General features: G+C 51.9%; 1 protein-coding gene across 1 annotated transcript in view; it reads left to right on the forward strand.

Moving 5' to 3' along the window:
- Myh7b (myosin heavy chain 7B) overlaps positions 1-18,392 on the forward strand; it is a 29,096-nt gene that overhangs the window by 2,718 nt on the left and 7,986 nt on the right. The window contains exons 4-24 of the mRNA XM_012951047.2: positions 232-388; positions 583-610; positions 2,381-2,477; positions 5,048-5,071; positions 5,220-5,312; positions 5,424-5,487; positions 6,364-6,462; positions 8,174-8,277; positions 8,461-8,599; positions 8,870-8,988; positions 9,078-9,227; positions 9,356-9,526; positions 10,694-10,873; positions 10,958-11,090; positions 11,186-11,262; positions 11,690-11,777; positions 11,900-12,017; positions 14,905-15,028; positions 15,122-15,258; positions 16,191-16,446; positions 17,739-17,981. Of these exons, the coding sequence (XP_012806501.1) occupies positions 232-388; positions 583-610; positions 2,381-2,477; positions 5,048-5,071; positions 5,220-5,312; positions 5,424-5,487; positions 6,364-6,462; positions 8,174-8,277; positions 8,461-8,599; positions 8,870-8,988; positions 9,078-9,227; positions 9,356-9,526; positions 10,694-10,873; positions 10,958-11,090; positions 11,186-11,262; positions 11,690-11,777; positions 11,900-12,017; positions 14,905-15,028; positions 15,122-15,258; positions 16,191-16,446; positions 17,739-17,981 (2,601 nt within the window). The remainder of the gene's footprint in view (positions 1-231; positions 389-582; positions 611-2,380; positions 2,478-5,047; positions 5,072-5,219; positions 5,313-5,423; positions 5,488-6,363; positions 6,463-8,173; positions 8,278-8,460; positions 8,600-8,869; positions 8,989-9,077; positions 9,228-9,355; positions 9,527-10,693; positions 10,874-10,957; positions 11,091-11,185; positions 11,263-11,689; positions 11,778-11,899; positions 12,018-14,904; positions 15,029-15,121; positions 15,259-16,190; positions 16,447-17,738; positions 17,982-18,392) is intronic.

Here is an 18,392-nt window from a genome sequence, read left to right on the forward strand (position 1 = left end):
GCTGACCTGAAACTTCACTCTGTAGTCTCAGGCTGGCCTCGAACTTACAGCGATCCTCCCACCTCTGCCTCCCCAGTGCTGGGATTAAAGGCGTGCGCCACCGAGCCCCGTTTAAGTGGTTCCTTAGATATTGCTGGGGACATGAGTGTTATCTAAGGATTGGGGCCCTGGGAATGGGGAGTTGGACGTCGCCAGCCCCCAAACAAAACTCTGCCTACGCTCTCCCCTCAGACATATTCAGGCCTCTTCTGCGTCACCATCAACCCCTACAAATGGCTCCCAGTCTACTCAGCCGCGGTGGTGGCTGCCTACAAAGGGAAGCGCCGCTCGGAGGCGCCGCCTCACATATACTCGGTGGCGGATAACGCCTACAACGACATGCTGCGCAGTGAGTGCCAACCTCCTGCCTCACCCACCCCAGCACAGGACCCCCTGCCCCTCGCACGCACTTCCTCTGACACACCCATTCTGGAGGTGGGAGGTTCCACCTGGGCTTTCCCACTGGGGGTTCCCTGTGCTGTGACACCTGAGGCTGGTCCCCCACCCTAGCTGACTTTTCTATCCACTCCCCTTTTCTTCCAGACCGAGAGAACCAGTCCATGCTGATCACGTGAGTGTGGGGTGTAGGGTGGGCAGTGCTGGCCATTGTTTAATCTGAGGTGCTTAGGGCAGGACCTTTGCCTCTTCAAGTCAGCTTTTCTCTGCTGCCATTTATGGGTGAAGGGGTAGGCCGCAGACTCTCAGACATGGCAGTGATCGCCAGCTACGGGATTGCCTGTTACTCTGGGCCTGGAATCTCTCGCTTTGAACCTTCGGAGGTTCAAACTTTCAGAAGTCTTCTCATTACTATATCATGTCTTGTATCCTGTCACTGTTTCATGGAAAAGTGATAGATTTCTTATAACCAGGTATATGATTTTTGTCAGGTCAATATGGACAATGTTGCATACAAGCAAATGTCCCCCCCCACAAACACACACTACAGCCTGGTGGCTACTAGCAAACACCTTGAAACCAGATAGATGTAAATTCACTTTCTTATATGTCTATTTCTTGTTGTGTGCCTTTGAGCCCCTGGCCCCACCCATCATGACACGGGTGTCAGGGGTATAGTCCACATGAGAGAATTACAGACCACCATGCTTTACAAGCCAGTTGAGAGTCTTTTATTAGCCAGGCGTGGTGGTGCACGCCTTTAATCCCAGCCCTCGGGAGGCAGAGGTAGGAGGATCATTGTAAATTCGAGGCCACCCTGAGACTACATAGTGAATTCCACATCAGCCTGGAGTAGAGTGAGACCCTACCTAGAAAAACCAAAACAGAGCTGGGTGTGAGTGGCACATGCCTTTAATCCCAGCACTTGGGAGGCAGAGGTAGGAGGATTGCCATGAGTTCGAGGCCACCCTGAGACTCCATAGTGAATTCCAGGTCAGCCTGGGCTAGAGTGAGACCCTACCTCGGAAAACCAAAAAAAAAAAAAAAAAAAAAAAAAGAAAAAGAGAGTACCTTATTAAGCTGGTGACTGAGAGGGGCTAATGAATGCCTAAAGAATCCTCAGTGAAGAAGCAGAGGTAGGATGTACAGTGTTTTTAAAAGCAACCCCCCCAAAATGTGATATCAATGCCTGATGAAGGTTAGGGTAACCTTGGAACAACAGATGTTTTTGTTTGTTTTGTTTTGTTTTTTGAGGTCGGGTCTCACTCTAGCTCAGGCTGACCTGGAATTCACTATGCAGTCTCAAGGTGGCCTCGAATTCACGGCGATCCTCCTACCTCTGCCTCCTAAGTGCTGGGATTAAAGGCATGTGCCACCACACCCAGCGGAACAACAGTTATTTTGATTATACATCTGCACTTATTTTGGTTATACATCCTGGAGTTATGTTGGCTCCATACATCTGGGCCATGCTTGGGGTTATGAGTGGCCGAGCAGGCAAGAGATGGAGCCAGGGCCTAATTAGGATAGGATGGTGTTGTCTTAGCTATTTCATCAGGATGACCACGGGTCTAAGACACCACACTCAAGATCAGAACACTGTTACCTACCACACAGAATGATAAGGAGTCAATGAGATGATAGGTGTGTGTCTTGCACATAGCAGAGACAGCTCAGAGCTTCTGAGGCCCATTTTTCTTATTCATCCAATAATAATGATGCCTACCTTATGGGGTTTTCTGAGGTCTAATGAAGCAGATGGAGATAGACTACTTGACTAGGCAGATGGAGCTAACTAAGTTGGTGACCAGAACAGAATTGCGGATATTGGGTTGGAAACTGAGATGAGGGAGGATACAGGGGTATCCTGTTTGAGGGATGGGGCTTGGGGGCTGGGGGAACTAGACCAGATGGGCATTGGTGATTCATGTTTGTGTCGTCCAAGCGGAGAATCGGGGGCCGGTAAGACGGTCAACACCAAGCGGGTCATCCAGTACTTTGCCATTGTGGCTGCCCTGGGAGACGGGCCGGGCAAGAAGGCAGTAAGACTTGCCCACTTGGGCACCAATCCCTACTGTTTCTCTTTTTTTCTTTTCTTTCTTCTTTTTTTTTTTTTTTTAGTTCTTTTTCTTTCTTTTGAAAATTTTGACTCCCCAGAACTTGCAGCCCTGCCTGAGCCTCCTACCTTGGTGGGAGACTCTGGCCTGAGCAAGGCTTGACCAGACAAACTGTAGCCGCCCCCTGGCACTCTGTATTGCCCCTATGCCAGGCCTGCTGTAGCAGTCCTCTAACACAGATGGGTGAAACCACATCGCTATTCCTAAACTTTTTTGTGTAATTTTTACCTTCTGTTATTCCTTCATAATTTTTAAAAAATTACCAAGTAGGCTGCTTTTACCTGGAAATGATTATTTTCTTGAGTTTCGTGGACAGAGACACAGGCCCCTGCTGACAATCAGAGGAGCAGGTCTGTCCATAACTATATTAGCCAAAATGAGGGCACTTGGTGTTCTTGACCATTGTGGGGCCTGGTTTTCTTTTCTTTTCTTTTTTTTTTTAATTTGATTTTGTCGTTGTTTTTTGAGGTAGAGTCTCACTCTAGTCCAGGCTGACCCAGATTTCACTATGGAGTCTCAGGGTGGCCTTGAACTCATGGTGATCATCCTACCTCTGCCTCCCAAGTGCTGGGGTTAAAGGCGTGCACCACCACACCCAGCTGTTTGGTTATTTTTAAGCTACATTATATTCCTAGCCCAAGGATCAGCTGTCTGCAGCTCTGTGGCTTTCTTCTGACTCCGATGCATACACCCTAAAGGGGACTGCCTCTTCTTTCTGGAAATTCAAGGGCTCCTCTTGCATAACTCCACCCTGCTCCTGTTGAGCCTTGCTTTATTCTGGGGCATTTTTCTTTTTTCTGTGGTTTTTTTTTTTTTTCTTCTTCTTTCTTTCGTCTTCTGTTTTTAACCTCTTTTTTTTCCCCCCTCACTTAATTGTCTTGTTTTTTAAATTTTGCTTCTGGTTTGTTTTCTTGGTTGTGGCCATTGTTGTTTTGTTTTTGCTATTGACTTTTTGATACTCTTCTTCCCTCCCTTTCCTACCCTATTTTCCAACAGTCCCTTCCCCAAAGGTCTTTGAGGATTCCACAGAAAGGTGTGTTAGTCCAATGACAGGAAAAGATGAGCGTTCAGAGCAGACAGGGACACAGGGACACACAGGGTTGGGCAGGGAAGCACCTGCGCAGAGTGAGTCTGATCGTGGGGTCAGGGGGAGATGGTCAGGCCAAGGAGATGGGGGAAAACCACCCATAGGGTTTGGAAACATAGAAACTACCAGGCCCTCCCTTAACCCTATATTTGGCCACACAGGATAGGAAGGTATAAGGCAGGGGCTCCTGTCTTTTCCCTCCCTCTCCCCAGCAGTGTATCTGGGAGCATTAAAAAAAAAATCTCTTTAAGCTGGTTGTGAGGCAGAGGTAGGAGGATTGCTGTGAGTCCAAGGCCACCTGAGGCTACATAGTGAATTCCAGGTCAGCCTGAGCTAGAGTGAAACCCTACCTCAAAAAAAAAAAAAAAATTATTTGAGAGAGAGAGAGAGAGACAGAGAATGGGCTCACCAGGGCTTCCAGCCACTGCAAAGGAACTCCAGACACATGTGCCACCTTGTGCATCTGACTTACCTGGGTACTGGAGAATCAAACCTGGGTTTTTAGGCTTCATAGGCAAGCGCCTTATCGGCTGAGCCATCTCTCCAGCCCATGTGGGAGCATTTTTAAGTCTTGGAGTTCCTGGTAGCATGTCTACCGTCTCCAGAGTCCATCCCTTCTTTCTCTTCTTCCCAGGCTCTTGGCTAAGGGGGGTAGGAAGAAAAGAAGAAGAAACAAACAGAACGGAGAGAAGGACAAGGCTAGGAGGGAGGACAGAGTATGGATTCAGGGCTTGAAGTCTTTCTGAGTGGCAGAAGAGCTGTAGGCATCAAAGGAGGCTCACCTCCCACTCCCAGGCCACTAAACTTGCTGTGTGCCTTTGAGTAGAAGATGGGCTCTGAGAGAGCTGGGCAGTCTTGAGCAATATACGCACATTGTAAAGGGAAGGCACACCTAATCACCCACAGGGAGGTGTATATCAAAGGGACACCAGGGAGGTCAAGATGGGAAGAAGGTTCAGAGGGAAGAGGTCTTCCCGTGTTTGAGCATCAGGGAAGCGTTCTTGGAAGAGGGGCCTCCTGGCAGGACTCTGAATGGCAGTAGTAGACTTTAGCCAGGAGCTCCTAGGTTTGGGGGCTGGTGGCACTGTGTGGTGTGGGACATCAAGGTATACCTGAGAAGCCAGAGATCAGGTTGGGCTCAGAGAGAGCAGACTGTGAGTGGAAGACAATAGTGCAGCCCCTTGCCCCAAGCTAGGGCCATGCTTGCTTCTCTTTCTAGCTTTTTCCTTCTAACAGCCCCAGGAAAGCAAGGTGTGCAGAGTAGTGGAGGGGAGGATGGTACATTTACTGTTACTAAACACTTGGTTGATTAACATTCACTGTCCCTCTAACTTCTGCCCCCCACCCCACCCCTCCTTACCTGGTGTGATCTCACACCTTCTGACTTTCATCTTCATTCTCCCTCCAGCAATTTCTGGCAACGAAGACTGGGGTAAGTCTGGTATGGGACAGGCAACAATTACGAGATCCTGGGGACCCCCCCCCCCACTGCCTGTCACAACCAGCTCCATGGGCTTCCCTGGTCTCCCAGTCCACCAGGGCACCAGGACTGATGCGTCTCTTATCCCCACTACCACTAGGGCACCCTTGAGGATCAAATCATTGAGGCCAACCCTGCCATGGAGGCTTTTGGCAATGCCAAGACCCTGAGGAATGACAACTCCTCCCGCTTTGTGAGTGGGCACAGTGAGAGTGGGTGGCAAGGGACGGAGTGGGATCAGTAGCCAGGAGGGCTCAAGTGGTGGGAGGCATCCATGGAGCTGAGGGAAGCCCTTCTGCTGCAGGGCAAGTTCATCCGCATCCACTTTGGCCCCTCTGGGAAGCTGGCCTCGGCGGATATTGACAGCTGTGAGTCTGGGAAGGGGCAGGGCAGGTGGTGGGTGGGGAGGTGGGGGAGAGAGATTGGCCTTCGTCGGGATCCTGTCTGCGCTGGGCATTTCTCTCCATCCCCCAGCCACTGTCCATTTCAGCTCACCTCACCTCTACCACAATGTCACACTGGCCTCCATAGGGTCTTCCCATTCTGCTTGCTCTTCCAGCCTCAGTGTCTGACCCTAAGCTCACTGAGTCCTGTCCCTGCTTCAGAACCTCTAGATATCGTTTCCTGCAGGCCTTTGTCCTTATCTGGCCAGACACACTTCTTGTGACTGGGCCCCCAAGTGCACCTTAGTCTTTTCTCTGGCTTCCAACAGGGCAGGCGTGCCCTCTGCTCTCCTGGCCTTAGCCTCATAGCTATGTATAGTGTCTCCCATCCTTCCAGGATGCTTGATGGGGAGTTCCCTAATGCCTTTTTGGGTTGTCTACCCACTGCAGCCCAGCTGCCAGACACCAGTTGCTTGAGCCACACTCACAGAGGTCTCACACGCAGAGGAGCCCCTGCACTGACTGCCCACCCCCACCTTGGTCTGTACAGCCAGATCCCAGTGGATAAACACACACAAGCGGATACATCAACAGATAAGATATCGTACACAGAGACACAGATGTTCCCACCCTCACTCACGAGGAGACAGGCCACACTGGCCAGAGGTGTAGCCGCCGTCCCACACAGTGACCCAGACACTGATGGAGGCATTTTCAAGCGTATGCTGGCCTGTGGACAGACACAGCGCCTCCACACATCCCCTGTCCCACACTGTCATGTCCTCCTCGCCCCCGTACCCCACTGCGGTGTCTCTTCTGGGGAGATACACAAAATGGCAGGCAAGCACCCCTTTTCTGCAGACCTCCTGGAGAAGTCACGAGTGATCTTCCAGCTGCCTGGTGAGCGGGGTTACCATGTTTACTACCAGATTCTCTCAGGAAAGAAGCCAGAGCTGCAAGGTGAGAGCCAGGGACCAAGGGAGGTGTCAAAACGTAAAGGGGGACTGGAGAGATGACTCAGCAGTTGAGGCACTTGTCTGCAAAGCCTGACGACTTGGCTTTGAATCCCCAGTACCCATGTAAAGCCAGATGCACAGTGGGACATGTATCTAGGGTTTATTTGCAGTAGCAGGAGGCCCCTAGGATGTCCATTCTCTCTATATATATCATAAATAAAATTAATTAAAAACCTAAGGGGAGCAGGGTGTGGTGGCACATGCCATTAATCCCAGCACTCAGGAGACAGAGGTAGGAGGATCACTGTGAATTCGAGGCCACCATGAGACTACATAGTGAATTCCAGGTCAGCCTGGCCTAAAGCAAGACCCTACCTCAAAATAATAAAATAAAATAATAAAATAAAATGGCTACCTGTCCCTTCCTGGTCCCCATCAAACCAGCTCCTGGGATGGCTGTTCTGTCTCTCTGCTAAGGTCTGTGATATTCCTACATTCTTGGGTGCATATAACTGATTATGTCCTCTTACGGATTCCTGCTACTTCTGGCTGTTGCTGAGCCCTCCTCTCCTATGTCAGGGAACAGGCTGTTTGATTTCATTGTCCTGCCAAGCTTGGGTGGCTTCTTACGGAAACCCAAGTCCCTCCTGCCATCCTGAGACTAGAGACTCCCCCTCAACACCTAGGGGCTCCAGTGATGATAGATACCCACTCTCACTCTTCAAGACCCTTGAAGGCAGTCTGCTCCTCCCTGTATCTGAGTACCCAACGCAGGATCTGGGACAGAGAGGTGGCAATGAGCAGTGCATGGTGGCACATGCCCATACTAGTACCCCACAGCTGAGACAGGAAGATCTCCAGTTCAAAGGCAGCTTGGGGGACTGGAGAGATGCCTCGGCTGTTTAAAGTCACTTGCTGACAAGGCCAAAGAACTCAGGTGGCACGCGCATCTGGAGTTCCTTTGCAGTAGCTGGAGGCCCTGGCACTCTCATTCCCTTTCTCTATACCTGCCTCCTTTTCTCTCTCTCTCTCTCTCTCTAAAATATATAGATAAATAATAAATAAATTATACACACACACACACATATACACATATATATTCTTTTTTTTTCTTTTTTTGGTTTTTCGAGGTAGAGTCTCGCTCTAGCCCAGGCTGACCTGGAATTCACTATGGAGTCTCAGGGTGGCCTTGAACTCACAGCAATCCTCCTACCTATGCCTCCCAAGTGCTGGGATTAAAGGCGTGTGCCACCATGCCCGGCCTTAAATACTTTTTAAAAGACAAAAAAGGGCTGGAGACATGGCTTAGCGGTTTAGCGCTTGCCTGTGAAGCCTAAGGACCCTGGTTCAAGGCTCGGTTCCCCAGGACCCACATTAGCCAGATACACAAGGGGCGCACGCATCTGGAGTTTGTGGTTTGCAGTGGCCGGAAGCCCTGACATGTGCATTCTCAATCTCTCTCTCTCTCTCCTCTCTGTCTGTCACTCTCAAATAAATAAATAAAAATAAAAATAAATTTAAAAAAAGACAAAAACGTAAGAAGAAAACCATGGATGTGGGGGATGGGGTCAGAAACTCAGGTTACGGAGAAATCCTGTGGGAAGATCCTGGCCTCTTGCTGACAGGGGCCCCCCGTACGCCCCACGCTGTTATGGGAGAGGGAGAGCAGTCTGTGGTCTCAGCCTGACCTGCCCCTCGCTGCTCCGTGTCCACAGACATGCTACTGCTGTCTATGAACCCTTACGACTACCACTTCTGCAGCCAGGGCGTCACCACTGTGGATAACATGGACGATGGCCAGGAGCTCATTGCCACTGACGTAGGGGGCTGTGGTGGGCAGGGGGGCTGGGTGGGGTGCCGAGAGGGGTTCCCTGTGGTGTGGGGGTGGGTGGGTTGTGGATATGTGGGCTGGATGAAGAGCAGGGAGCATGACCAGTGGAGCAGTGCCTGGCTAGACCCTCAGGGGCCCCCATACGTCTCTGAACTGACGCTTGCCACCCAGCATGCCATGGATATCCTGGGCTTCAGCGTGGACGAGAAGTGTGCCTGCTACAAGATCGTGGGTGCTCTCCTGCACTTTGGCAACATGAAATTCAAGCAGAAGCAGCGGGAGGAGCAGGCTGAGGCCGATGGCACAGAGAGTGAGAACTCCGAATCCACCTGACCTAGCCTCACCTAGATGCTGAGCGCCTTGTCCTGGGCATGATCCTTAACGCTAACTCTTGTCCACAACCTTTGACCTCACTTTCACCCACGCCTGACTCCTTCACTCTAGACCCTGACCCTCCTGAAACTGACAACATGCAGGAAGCCCCCTCCTCCCAGCCTTTCTCCTAACCCCAGGGTGAGGCAGACCCCCCTGCATCCACATTAAAGTTCGCCTTCCTCATCCAAACCCTGTGCCTTGCCAGGTGCTGACAAGGCTGCCTACCTGATGGGGGTCAGCAGCGGGGATCTCCTCAAAGGACTTCTGCACCCCCGGGTGCGTGTAGGGAACGAGTTTGTGACCAAGGGCCAGAGTGTGGAGCAGGTGAGTTCAAGGTCAAGGTTCACTTGGGCTCAGCTGAGTCCAAGTCTCTTCCTCGCCCGGTCCCAAGCTCTGTCTCCCTACATCCTTAGGTGGTATTTGCTGTGGGCGCTCTGGCCAAGGCCACCTACGACCGGCTGTTCAGGTGGCTAGTGTCCCGGATTAACCAAACGCTGGATACAAAGCTGCCCCGACAGTTCTTCATCGGGGTCCTGGACATCGCTGGCTTTGAGATCTTTGAGGTGAGAATGGGGCGATGGGTGGGCGGGGCGGAGAGCGCGCGCACGCGTCGCTTGCTGCTCTATGGGCCTCCCTGTCCCCATATGCAAGGAACCCCGCTGAGCCGGTCCCACCCCCCCCACCCCCGCAGTTCAACAGCTTCGAGCAGCTGTGCATCAACTTCACCAACGAGAAGCTGCAGCAGTTCTTCAACCAGCACATGTTCGTGCTGGAGCAGGAGGAGTACAAGAAGGAGGGCATCGAGTGGGAGTTCATCGACTTCGGCCTGGACCTGCAGCCCTGCATTGACCTCATTGAGAAGGTGAGGCCTTCGGGTGACCGCACCGAGACAGACGCAGGCGTGCACAGGAGCAAGCTGGTGCCCGCTCTGGTGTGGCTGTGATTCAGTGGGCATGGGCGTGAGCGTGACTGTGGCTGGGCACGCGGCTGCGGTGCGGCGGTGTGCGCAGGGCAATGGGCGTGCTGGAGTTTCATGATCGCGCGGTGGAAGGTGGGTGCGCTCCCTGCTCTGTGGGCAGCAGCTCCTCCTGGTGCACATGGCTCTGCTGTTCGCCCGGCCCCATGCAGCCCGCGTCCTCAAATTCATCCTTCACAAGGCTGGCCGAAGGGCTGGCCTTCTGTGCTTCCTGGATTGTGAAATATTGCTTATGTTTTCCCCACTGAACAAAGAATGAAAGAATGAAATTGGAAATAAAATGGGGGGGGGAGTTTTCCTCCAATCCTACCACAGCCTGTACCTTAGCCCTTGAGTTAATTTTCCATAAATCTCTTAATTGACACAGGCTCACTTCTCATCCTATTTTCCTCTGAATATGTTTTTTTTTAATTTAATTTCTTTTTCTTTTTGGTTTTGTTTTTCGAGATAGGGTCTCACTAGCTCAGGCTAACCTGAATTCCAATTCACTATGTAGTCTCAGGGTGGCTTCAAACTCACAGCAATCCTCCTACCTCTGCCTCCTGAGTGCTGGGATTAAAGGCGTGCACCACCATGCCCAGCCTAGGTTGTGGCTCGCTTTAGCCCAGGCTGACTTGGAACTCACTATGTACTCTCAGGCTGGCCTCAAACTCATGGCAATCCTCCTACCTCCACCTCCCAAGTGCTGGGACTAAAGGCATGTGCCACCATGCCTGGCTCTTTTTATTTTTTAAACTTGCCATGCCTTTGTGTGTTAGAGTATGTGTGATTTATGGAGGTCAGGAGGAATGGGGACAGAGGCCCAAGTTTGGGTTGGCACACATCATGTAAGCAAAGAAGATAATTCAGTGCCATGAATTGTGCAGAAGGGGGCTGGAAGCCGTGCCACAAACCTTTCTCTTTTAGAAGCTGAGGCTTCTGGGGATGGGTCTCTGACCCTCCAGGGAGATGGCCGGGGTTAGGGATCTGGAATGGCTACCAGAGGGTAGTCTGGGTAACAGTTCTAGGCCAGCCAGAGTGGACTGGCCCTTCAAGCTTGTTCCCTGTTCCCAGCCTCTGGGCATCCTGTCCATCCTGGAGGAGGAGTGCATGTTCCCCAAGGCCTCAGATGCGAGCTTCCGGGCCAAGCTCTATGACAACCACGCGGGGAAGTCACCTAACTTCCAGCAGCCCCGGCCTGACAAAAAGCGCAAGTACCAGGCCCACTTCGAGGTGGTGCACTACGCAGGCGTGGTAGGTGCCGACTGGAGCCCCAGACTCAACTACTCTCCTCCCTCCCTCCTGGTCCCTACCTTGAGTCAGCCCCTGTCTCTGTAGGTACCTTATAGCATTGTGGGCTGGCTGGAGAAAAATAAGGATCCCCTGAATGAGACAGTGGTCCCCATCTTCCAAAAGTCACAGAACAGACTCTTGGCCACCCTGTATGAGAACTATGCAGGCTCCTGCTCCAGTGAGTACTGGGGGGAAGGCTGTCCGCCATTCCTGCAGGGAGCGGGCCCACAGAGGGACGGTCTCTGGAGTGACCAGGACTCATATCTCTACCAGATGAGCCCCCCAAATCTGGGGTGAAGGAGAAACGTAAGAAAGCGGCATCATTCCAGACGGTGTCCCAGCTGCACAAGGTGAGTCCCAGACTGGGCACACCCTCCCCTCCCTGACGGCCCTCACTCTCTGTTGTCCCCAGTGCCTTCTCTGTTCCCTGCCATGGCCCCTATGCCCTGGGCGGGCAGCTGTTAAGACTTGAAGTGATGTTTAACTCCTCTCCATGTGAACATCACAGCAAGTCTGTGCTGCTGCCCTGCCTCATGCCACCCGGGCAGGACATGCCAGCCAGGGAAGGACTCCTGGGCTCCCGAGGGTGATGGGAGCGGGCGGGTGGGGCTGGAGGAGGGATGCAGGCTTGGGTGGTGGCGAAGGGCAAGGACAAAATGTCACAAGGAGCAAGGTGGGCCCCTCTTCCAAGTCCTCACTGCCCCCCCCCCCACCGCGGCATCCAATTCTGGTTCTCTGCCCCTCCCGTGCCTTCTTCCTGCTCTCCCCCACCCCCAGGAGAACCTCAACAAGCTGATGACCAACCTGCGGGCCACACAGCCCCACTTCGTCCGGTGCATTGTCCCCAATGAGAACAAGACTCCAGGTAGTGTCCTCGGGACTCGTGTGAGGGACCGCGGGAGGGAGGGAGGGAGGGGACAGGCTGGAGACCAGGAAGTAGGTCAGGCAGGACCGCTAACATTCCCCCTTAACTCCTACCATATGCAGGGGTCATGGATTCCTTCTTGGTGCTACACCAACTACGCTGCAATGGGGTCTTGGAAGGGATCCGGATCTGCCGCCAGGGATTCCCCAACAGGCTGCTATATGCGGACTTCAGGCAGCGGTGGGTGGCTCCTGCCCAGCCTTACTACTTAAAAAAAAAAAAAAATTATTTATTTATTTATTTGACAGAGAGAGACAAAGAGAATGGGTGCACCAGGGCCTCCAGCCACTGCAAATGAACTCCAGACGTGTGCACCCCCTTGCGCATCTGGCTAACATGGGCCCTGGGGAATCGAACCTGGGTCCTTTGGCTTTGCAGGCAAATTAACCACTTAAAATTAACTGCCTTAACCACTAAGTCATCCCTCCAGCCTGCCTTACTGCTTTTTGTTTGTATGTTTGTTTGTTTCGAGGTAGGGTCTCACTCTAGCACAGGCTGACCTGGAATTCACTCTGTAGTCTCAGGGTGGCCTCGAACTCACGGTGATCCTTCGTGCCTCCCGAGTGCTGGGATTAAAGGTGTGCGCCACCACAGCCGGTGGCCTGGCCACTTATTCAACTAAGTCCTCAGCCACCTTCTCCTGCTCTAGGTGGAGGCACTAGGGTTACAGGCATGCATGGCCATGGGTGTAGAGGATTGAACTCAGGCCTCGGGCTTGCATAGAAGCACTCTCATCTGCTGAGTCATCTCCCCAGCCTCCCTTGGTCTTTTTTTTAGTGGAATTCTCTCCCAAATATTTCTTAATTCTGTGAGATCTTATAGCATGTCGCCTTTTTTATGTTTTCTGCCTTTACAAATTATAAAACTGAAGGCAGGTGTGGTGGTGCACACCTTTGATCCCAGCACTCAGGAGGCAGAGTTAGGAGGATCACTGTGAATTCGAGGCCACCCTGAGACTACAGAGTGAATTCCAGGTCAGCCTGGACTAGAGTGAGACCCTACCTCAAAAAAAAAAAAAAAAATCAAATAAAAAGTATAAAATTTGGACTGAAGAGATGGCTTAGCTGTGAAGGTGTTTGACTGCAAAGCCAATCGATCCGGGCTCTACTCTCCAGGACCCACATCAGCCAGATGCACAAGGGGGCACATGTGTCTGGAATTCATTTGCAGTGGCTGGAGGCCCTGGCATGCCCATTTCCTTTCTCTCTGCCTCTTTCTCTCTTTTAAATAAATAAAAAATGCATGCATATGTATACATATATATAAAGTATAAAATAGGTCTGGGTGTTCTGGTACAGGCTTTTAATCCCAGCGCTTGGGAGGGAGAGGAAGGAGGATCACTGTGAATTCAAGGCCAGTCTGAGACTACAGAGTGAGTTCTGGGTCAGCCTGGTCTAGAGTGAGACCCTTTCCTTGAAAAAACACATATAAAATTAGTGTCTGGGGAAATAGATCAGTTGGGTGGAGTGCTTGTCTGTTACTGGCAAAGCCCTAGGTTCAATCCCCAGGACTGCAGAAAAAAATTATTGAAGTTAGGAAATTAAAAAAAATATTAAAGTTGTTCAGGTCTGGAGAGATGGCTAAGTGGTTAAGACACTTGGCCTGGGAACGCCTAAGAACTCATGTTCAAATCTCCAGGTCCCACATAAGCGTGACACACAGTGACAACACAAACATGCAATATCACACATGCACACAAGGGGGCGCACACGTCTGGAGTTCATTTGCAGTGGCTGAAGGCCCTGACATGACCATTCTCTCTCAAATAAATTTTTTAAAAAAGTATTTTTTTAAAAAATTTTTATTTATTTATTTGAGAGTGACAGACACAGAGAGAAAGACAGATAGAGGGAGAGAGAGAGAATGGGCGCGCCAGGGCTTCCAGCCTCTGCAAACGAACTCCAGACACGTGCGCCCCCTTGTGCATCTGGCTAATGTGGGACCTGGGGAACCAAGCCTCGAACCGGGGTCCTTAGGCTTCACAGGCAAGCGCTTAACTGCTAAGCCATCTCTCCAGCCCTAAAAAAGTATTTTTTTTAAAGCAATCTCATCTTCTCAATGCCAAAGAGTCATTTTCTTTTTTTTTTTTTAATTTTTATTTATTTATTTATTTGAGAGCAACAGACACAGAGAGAAAGACAGATAGAGGGAGAGAGAGAGAACGGGAGCGCCAGGGCTTCCAGCCTCTGCAAATGAACTCCAGACGCGTGTGCCCCCTTGTGCATCTGGCTAACGTGGGACCTGGGGAACCGAGCCTCGAACCGGGGTCCTTAGGCTTCACAGGCAAGCGCTTAACCGCTAAGCCATCTCTCCAGCCCTAAAAAAGTATTTTTTTAAAAAAAGTAGTCTAAAGCCGGGAGTGGTGGCTCACGCCTTTAATCCCAGCATTTGGGAGGCAGAGGTAGGAGGATCGCCATGAGTTCAAGGCCACCCTGAGACTCCATAGTGAATTCCAGGTCAGCCTGGGCTAGAGTGAAACCTTACCTCGAAAAAAAACCAAAAAAAAAAAAAAAAGTAGTCTATACTTTTTGTAAAAGCCACATCTGCTTACGAAACTTCCTGGAGCATTTAAACCCCGCCCCCTTTTAGGTACAAGTAGCCTAAGCTGGCCTCAAACTCACCATCTTCCCTCCTCCTCCTCCCAAGGGCTAGCATGACAGGCACACGCCACCACATCTGGCCCCTGTATTGAGGTTTGTCAGCAGAATGTGCCTAGTCCTCTAGCATGGCAATGCTTCCCCTGTCTTCTTTTTTTTTAATTCTGATTTTCCAAGGTAGGGTCTCACTCTAGCCCAGGCTGACCTGGAGTTCACTATGTAGTCTCAGGGTGACCTTAAACTCACGGCAATGGCAGCCCTCCTACCTCTGCCTCCCTAGTGCTGGGATTAAAGGTGTGCGCCCCCACGCCTGCCCACTCCCCCCTTCTTGTTCAGTAAGTGCCCCTCCAGAACCTCTGTCCCACTTCTGAGAGGGCAGGAATGATTCCCCTGCTGTCCTGGTGGCCTGCTGTAACTTAGTGGCCTGTGCCCTGTGCCCTCTCTTTACCAGCCGCTCCCTGCTCCCCTAGGTACCGAATACTGAACCCCAGTGCTATCCCAGATGACACCTTTGTGGACAGCAGGAAGGCCACAGAGAAGCTGCTGGGCTCCCTGGATATCGACCACACTCAGTACCAGTTTGGCCACACCAAGGTCTGGTTCTGATTGCACTGGAGTTAGATCTGTCCTGGGTGTGGGTGGTCACACTGGGACAGGGGCTCATTTGGTTGTACCCCCAAACCCCAGGTGTTCTTCAAGGCTGGGCTTCTGGGCATCCTGGAGGAACTCCGTGACCAGCGTCTGGCGAAGGTGTTGACGCTGCTGCAGGCTCGGAGCCGGGGCCGCCTCATGCGCCTCGAGTACCAGCGCATGCTGGGAGGCAGGTAGGTGTCGGGTGAGGATGGGGGTGCACGGGGGGGGGGGCACGGAGTGAGGTGTGGCCATTGTCCCTAGGCTCACAGAATCACTAGACGCCCCAACCCCGCCATGCTGCCAGGTTGTCCCCATGGCTGATTGGGGTGCTAACACCTCAACCTCTCTATTTCTGCACCTCAAAATTTGGTTAGCAGTAGTATCCTCTGCCCTGTTTCTGGGGGTGGAGTGGAGGGGTTGTGCCATCACCATCCAGTGTTTTCCAGGCTATGGGCCATGTGTTTGATTTAGATTTTCTTGGTTAAAGTGTCAGGTGGTCCTCTTAGGTGGATACTGTGAAGACCCCCGCTCAGCAGAGGTAGGCCCGAGACAGAGAGAGTTGTAAATGGCTGTCAGGGCTGGAGAGATGGCTTAGCGGTTAAGGCACTTGCCTGCAAAGCCAAAGGACCTAGGTTCAATTCCCCAGGACCTATATAAGCCAGATGCACAAGGTGGCGCATGAGTCTGGAGTTCACTTACAGCGGCTGAAGGCCCTGGTGCACCCATTCTCTCTCTATCCACTTTTTTCTCTCACTCTCTCAAATAAATAATTTTTTTTTTTTAAAAAAGAATGCTAAATGGCTGTCAGTGCCAGGATGTGAGCAGGGCAGAGCCTGGTAATTTAGCCACCATGGCTGTCTTCAGGCACTTGCAGAGGCCACCTGGATATTTGAAGTTCATGGGATCCTGCTTGGAGGCTGACCTCTGGGACCCTGGGGTTTCTCCCCAGGCTCACCTCTCTCACAGAGGCATTAGCACCGGACCCTGGAGGGCTGCTGGAAAGTATAAGGGAGGGGACATGGACAGGTGCTCAGTGGAACTCTGAGGTTCTCAGAGACCATCAGTTTCACCTTGAAGGGGGCAGCACCGGGCCTGCCTCACAGAGGCCACCACCCCTCTCTAGGGACGCCCTGTTCACCATCCAGTGGAACATCCGGGCCTTCAACGCCGTCAAGAACTGGTCGTGGATGAAGCTCTTCTTCAAGATGAAACCTCTGCTTCGCTCGGCGCAGGCCGAGGAGGAGCTGGCGGCCCTGCGGACGGAGCTGCGTGGGCTGCGCGGGGCGCTGGCTGCCGCGGAGGCCAAGCGTCAGGAGCTGGAGGAGGCGCAAGTCAGTGTCGTCCAGGAGAAGAATGACCTGGCCCTGCAGCTGCAGGCAGTGAGTTGGGCAGGGGTGAGAGGTTACCTGTAGTGACTGGGTATCCCCCAGAACTTGAGAAACCCAGGCTGCTCTGAGTGAACCCCACAACCAGACGTGCAGCCAGGGAGCGCCTGAGAGGGAGATGGGCACTTGGGCCATCCTGGGTCTTTTTTCCCACTCTGGAAGGTCCAGGAGATGAGGCCTGTGGGCAAAGGTGTTTGCCCAGCCTCTGAACCCACAGACATTGATTGTGCATATGTCTGCCCTGAAGCTCTCACCTCTGGTGTCCTATTAAAGCTACAGAGGAACCCCATCTTACACCTCTCCCATTCTTTCTTTATTTTTTTTTGAGGTAGGGTTTCACTCTAGCCCAGGCTGACCTGGAATTCACTATGTAGTTTCAGGGTGGCCTTGAACTCATGGCAATGCCTCCCAACTGCTGGGATTAAAGATGTGTGCCACCACGCCCAGCCATTCTTTTTATTTTAGTGTGTATTTTTAAAATTATTTATTTATTTGAGAGAAAGAGGCAGAGAGAATGGGCACGCCTCCAGGCACTGCAAGTGAACTCCAGACACAGGCACCTCCTTGTGCATCTGGCTTATGTGGGTACTGGGGAATTGAACCTGGGTTCTTTGGCTTTGCAGGCAAATGCCTTAACTGCTAAGCCACCTCTCCAGCTCCCTGTTTTTAAAAAGATATTTTGTTTATTTATTTGAGAGAGAGAGAGAGAGAAAGAGAGGCAAAGGCAGAGAGAAAAAGAGAGAGAGAGAGAGAGAGAATGGGCACGCCAGGGCCTCCTAGCCCTTGCAAACAAACTTCAGACGCATGTGCCACCTTGTACATCTGGCTTTATGTGGGTACTGGGGAACTGAACCTGGGTCCTTTGGCTATGCCTACGACTGCCTTAATTGTTAACCCATCTCTCTAGCCCTGAAACAAACTCTTGCTCCCTCATCTGACTAGGGGCCAGAAACTCAGGAGGCAGGTAACAAGATCAGCAAGAGTCGAGAACTTCCCAAAGATTTTGAGTATCACTTGTTTAGGTCTCCCTCTGTGGTGCCCACAGCCTGATACCTCTTGATGGTACCATTTCTGTCCCCTGTGTACCCTGAACCCTGTGGGGGCCCTTCCAGAGCCAAGGGTAGGTGAGACATTGGATCCAGGGACCAATTTCTCATCTACAAATCGGATTCACAATATTAGCTTCATCCAAATGGCTTTTGCATGGACAAATGGACTTTCGTCTCCAGGTGTCCTTCAGTTGGCCCTTCCTCACCTTGGCCCCTGTCCCTGTGACCCCCTTCCAGGAGCAGGAAAACCTGGCAGATGCTGAGGAGCGCTGCCACTTGCTGATCAAGTCCAAAGTGCAGCTGGAGGCGAAGGTGAAGGAGCTGAGTGAGCGGCTGGAGGATGAGGAGGAGGTGACCGCTGATCTGGCGGCCCGCCGCCGCAAGCTGGAGGACGAATGCACAGAACTCAAGAAGGACATCGATGACTTGGAGTTGACACTGGCCAAGGCTGAGAAAGAGAAACAAGCCACGGAGAACAAGGTGCGGGCAGAACCAGCTCTGGTACCAGGCAGCTGCAGGTGCCCCCCTTGGCTCTGCCGGACCCCTATTAATGTAGCCCCAGGCAGGGCAATCCTCTTGTGGGCCTCAGTTTCCTAACCTGTCCAGTGGGGTTGGCAGCAATTGCTTCATCTGGATGGCTGAGGATTCGTTGTGTCACTAGCCTTTGCTAAGCAGATACTATAGCGTCTTGCAAACACTAAGTGCTTAGCAGATGCTCAAAGCCATCATCTGTTCTGGACGAAGCTCTTCTTCAAGTCGGCCCGGCTCACTTCCTCCCACTGACAGCACTGGATTCTCTGTCTTATAATGGTGCAAGCTCGTGGGGTGGGGGGCAGAGGCCCCTCTTGAGCACCGCATCCTCCATATGCTTCTACCCTTGAGCACTCCCAG

Source organism: Jaculus jaculus, chromosome 8 (genome assembly GCF_020740685.1).
Source record: "Jaculus jaculus isolate mJacJac1 chromosome 8, mJacJac1.mat.Y.cur, whole genome shotgun sequence".
Classification (NCBI taxonomy): Eukaryota; Metazoa; Chordata; class Mammalia; order Rodentia; family Dipodidae; genus Jaculus; species Jaculus jaculus.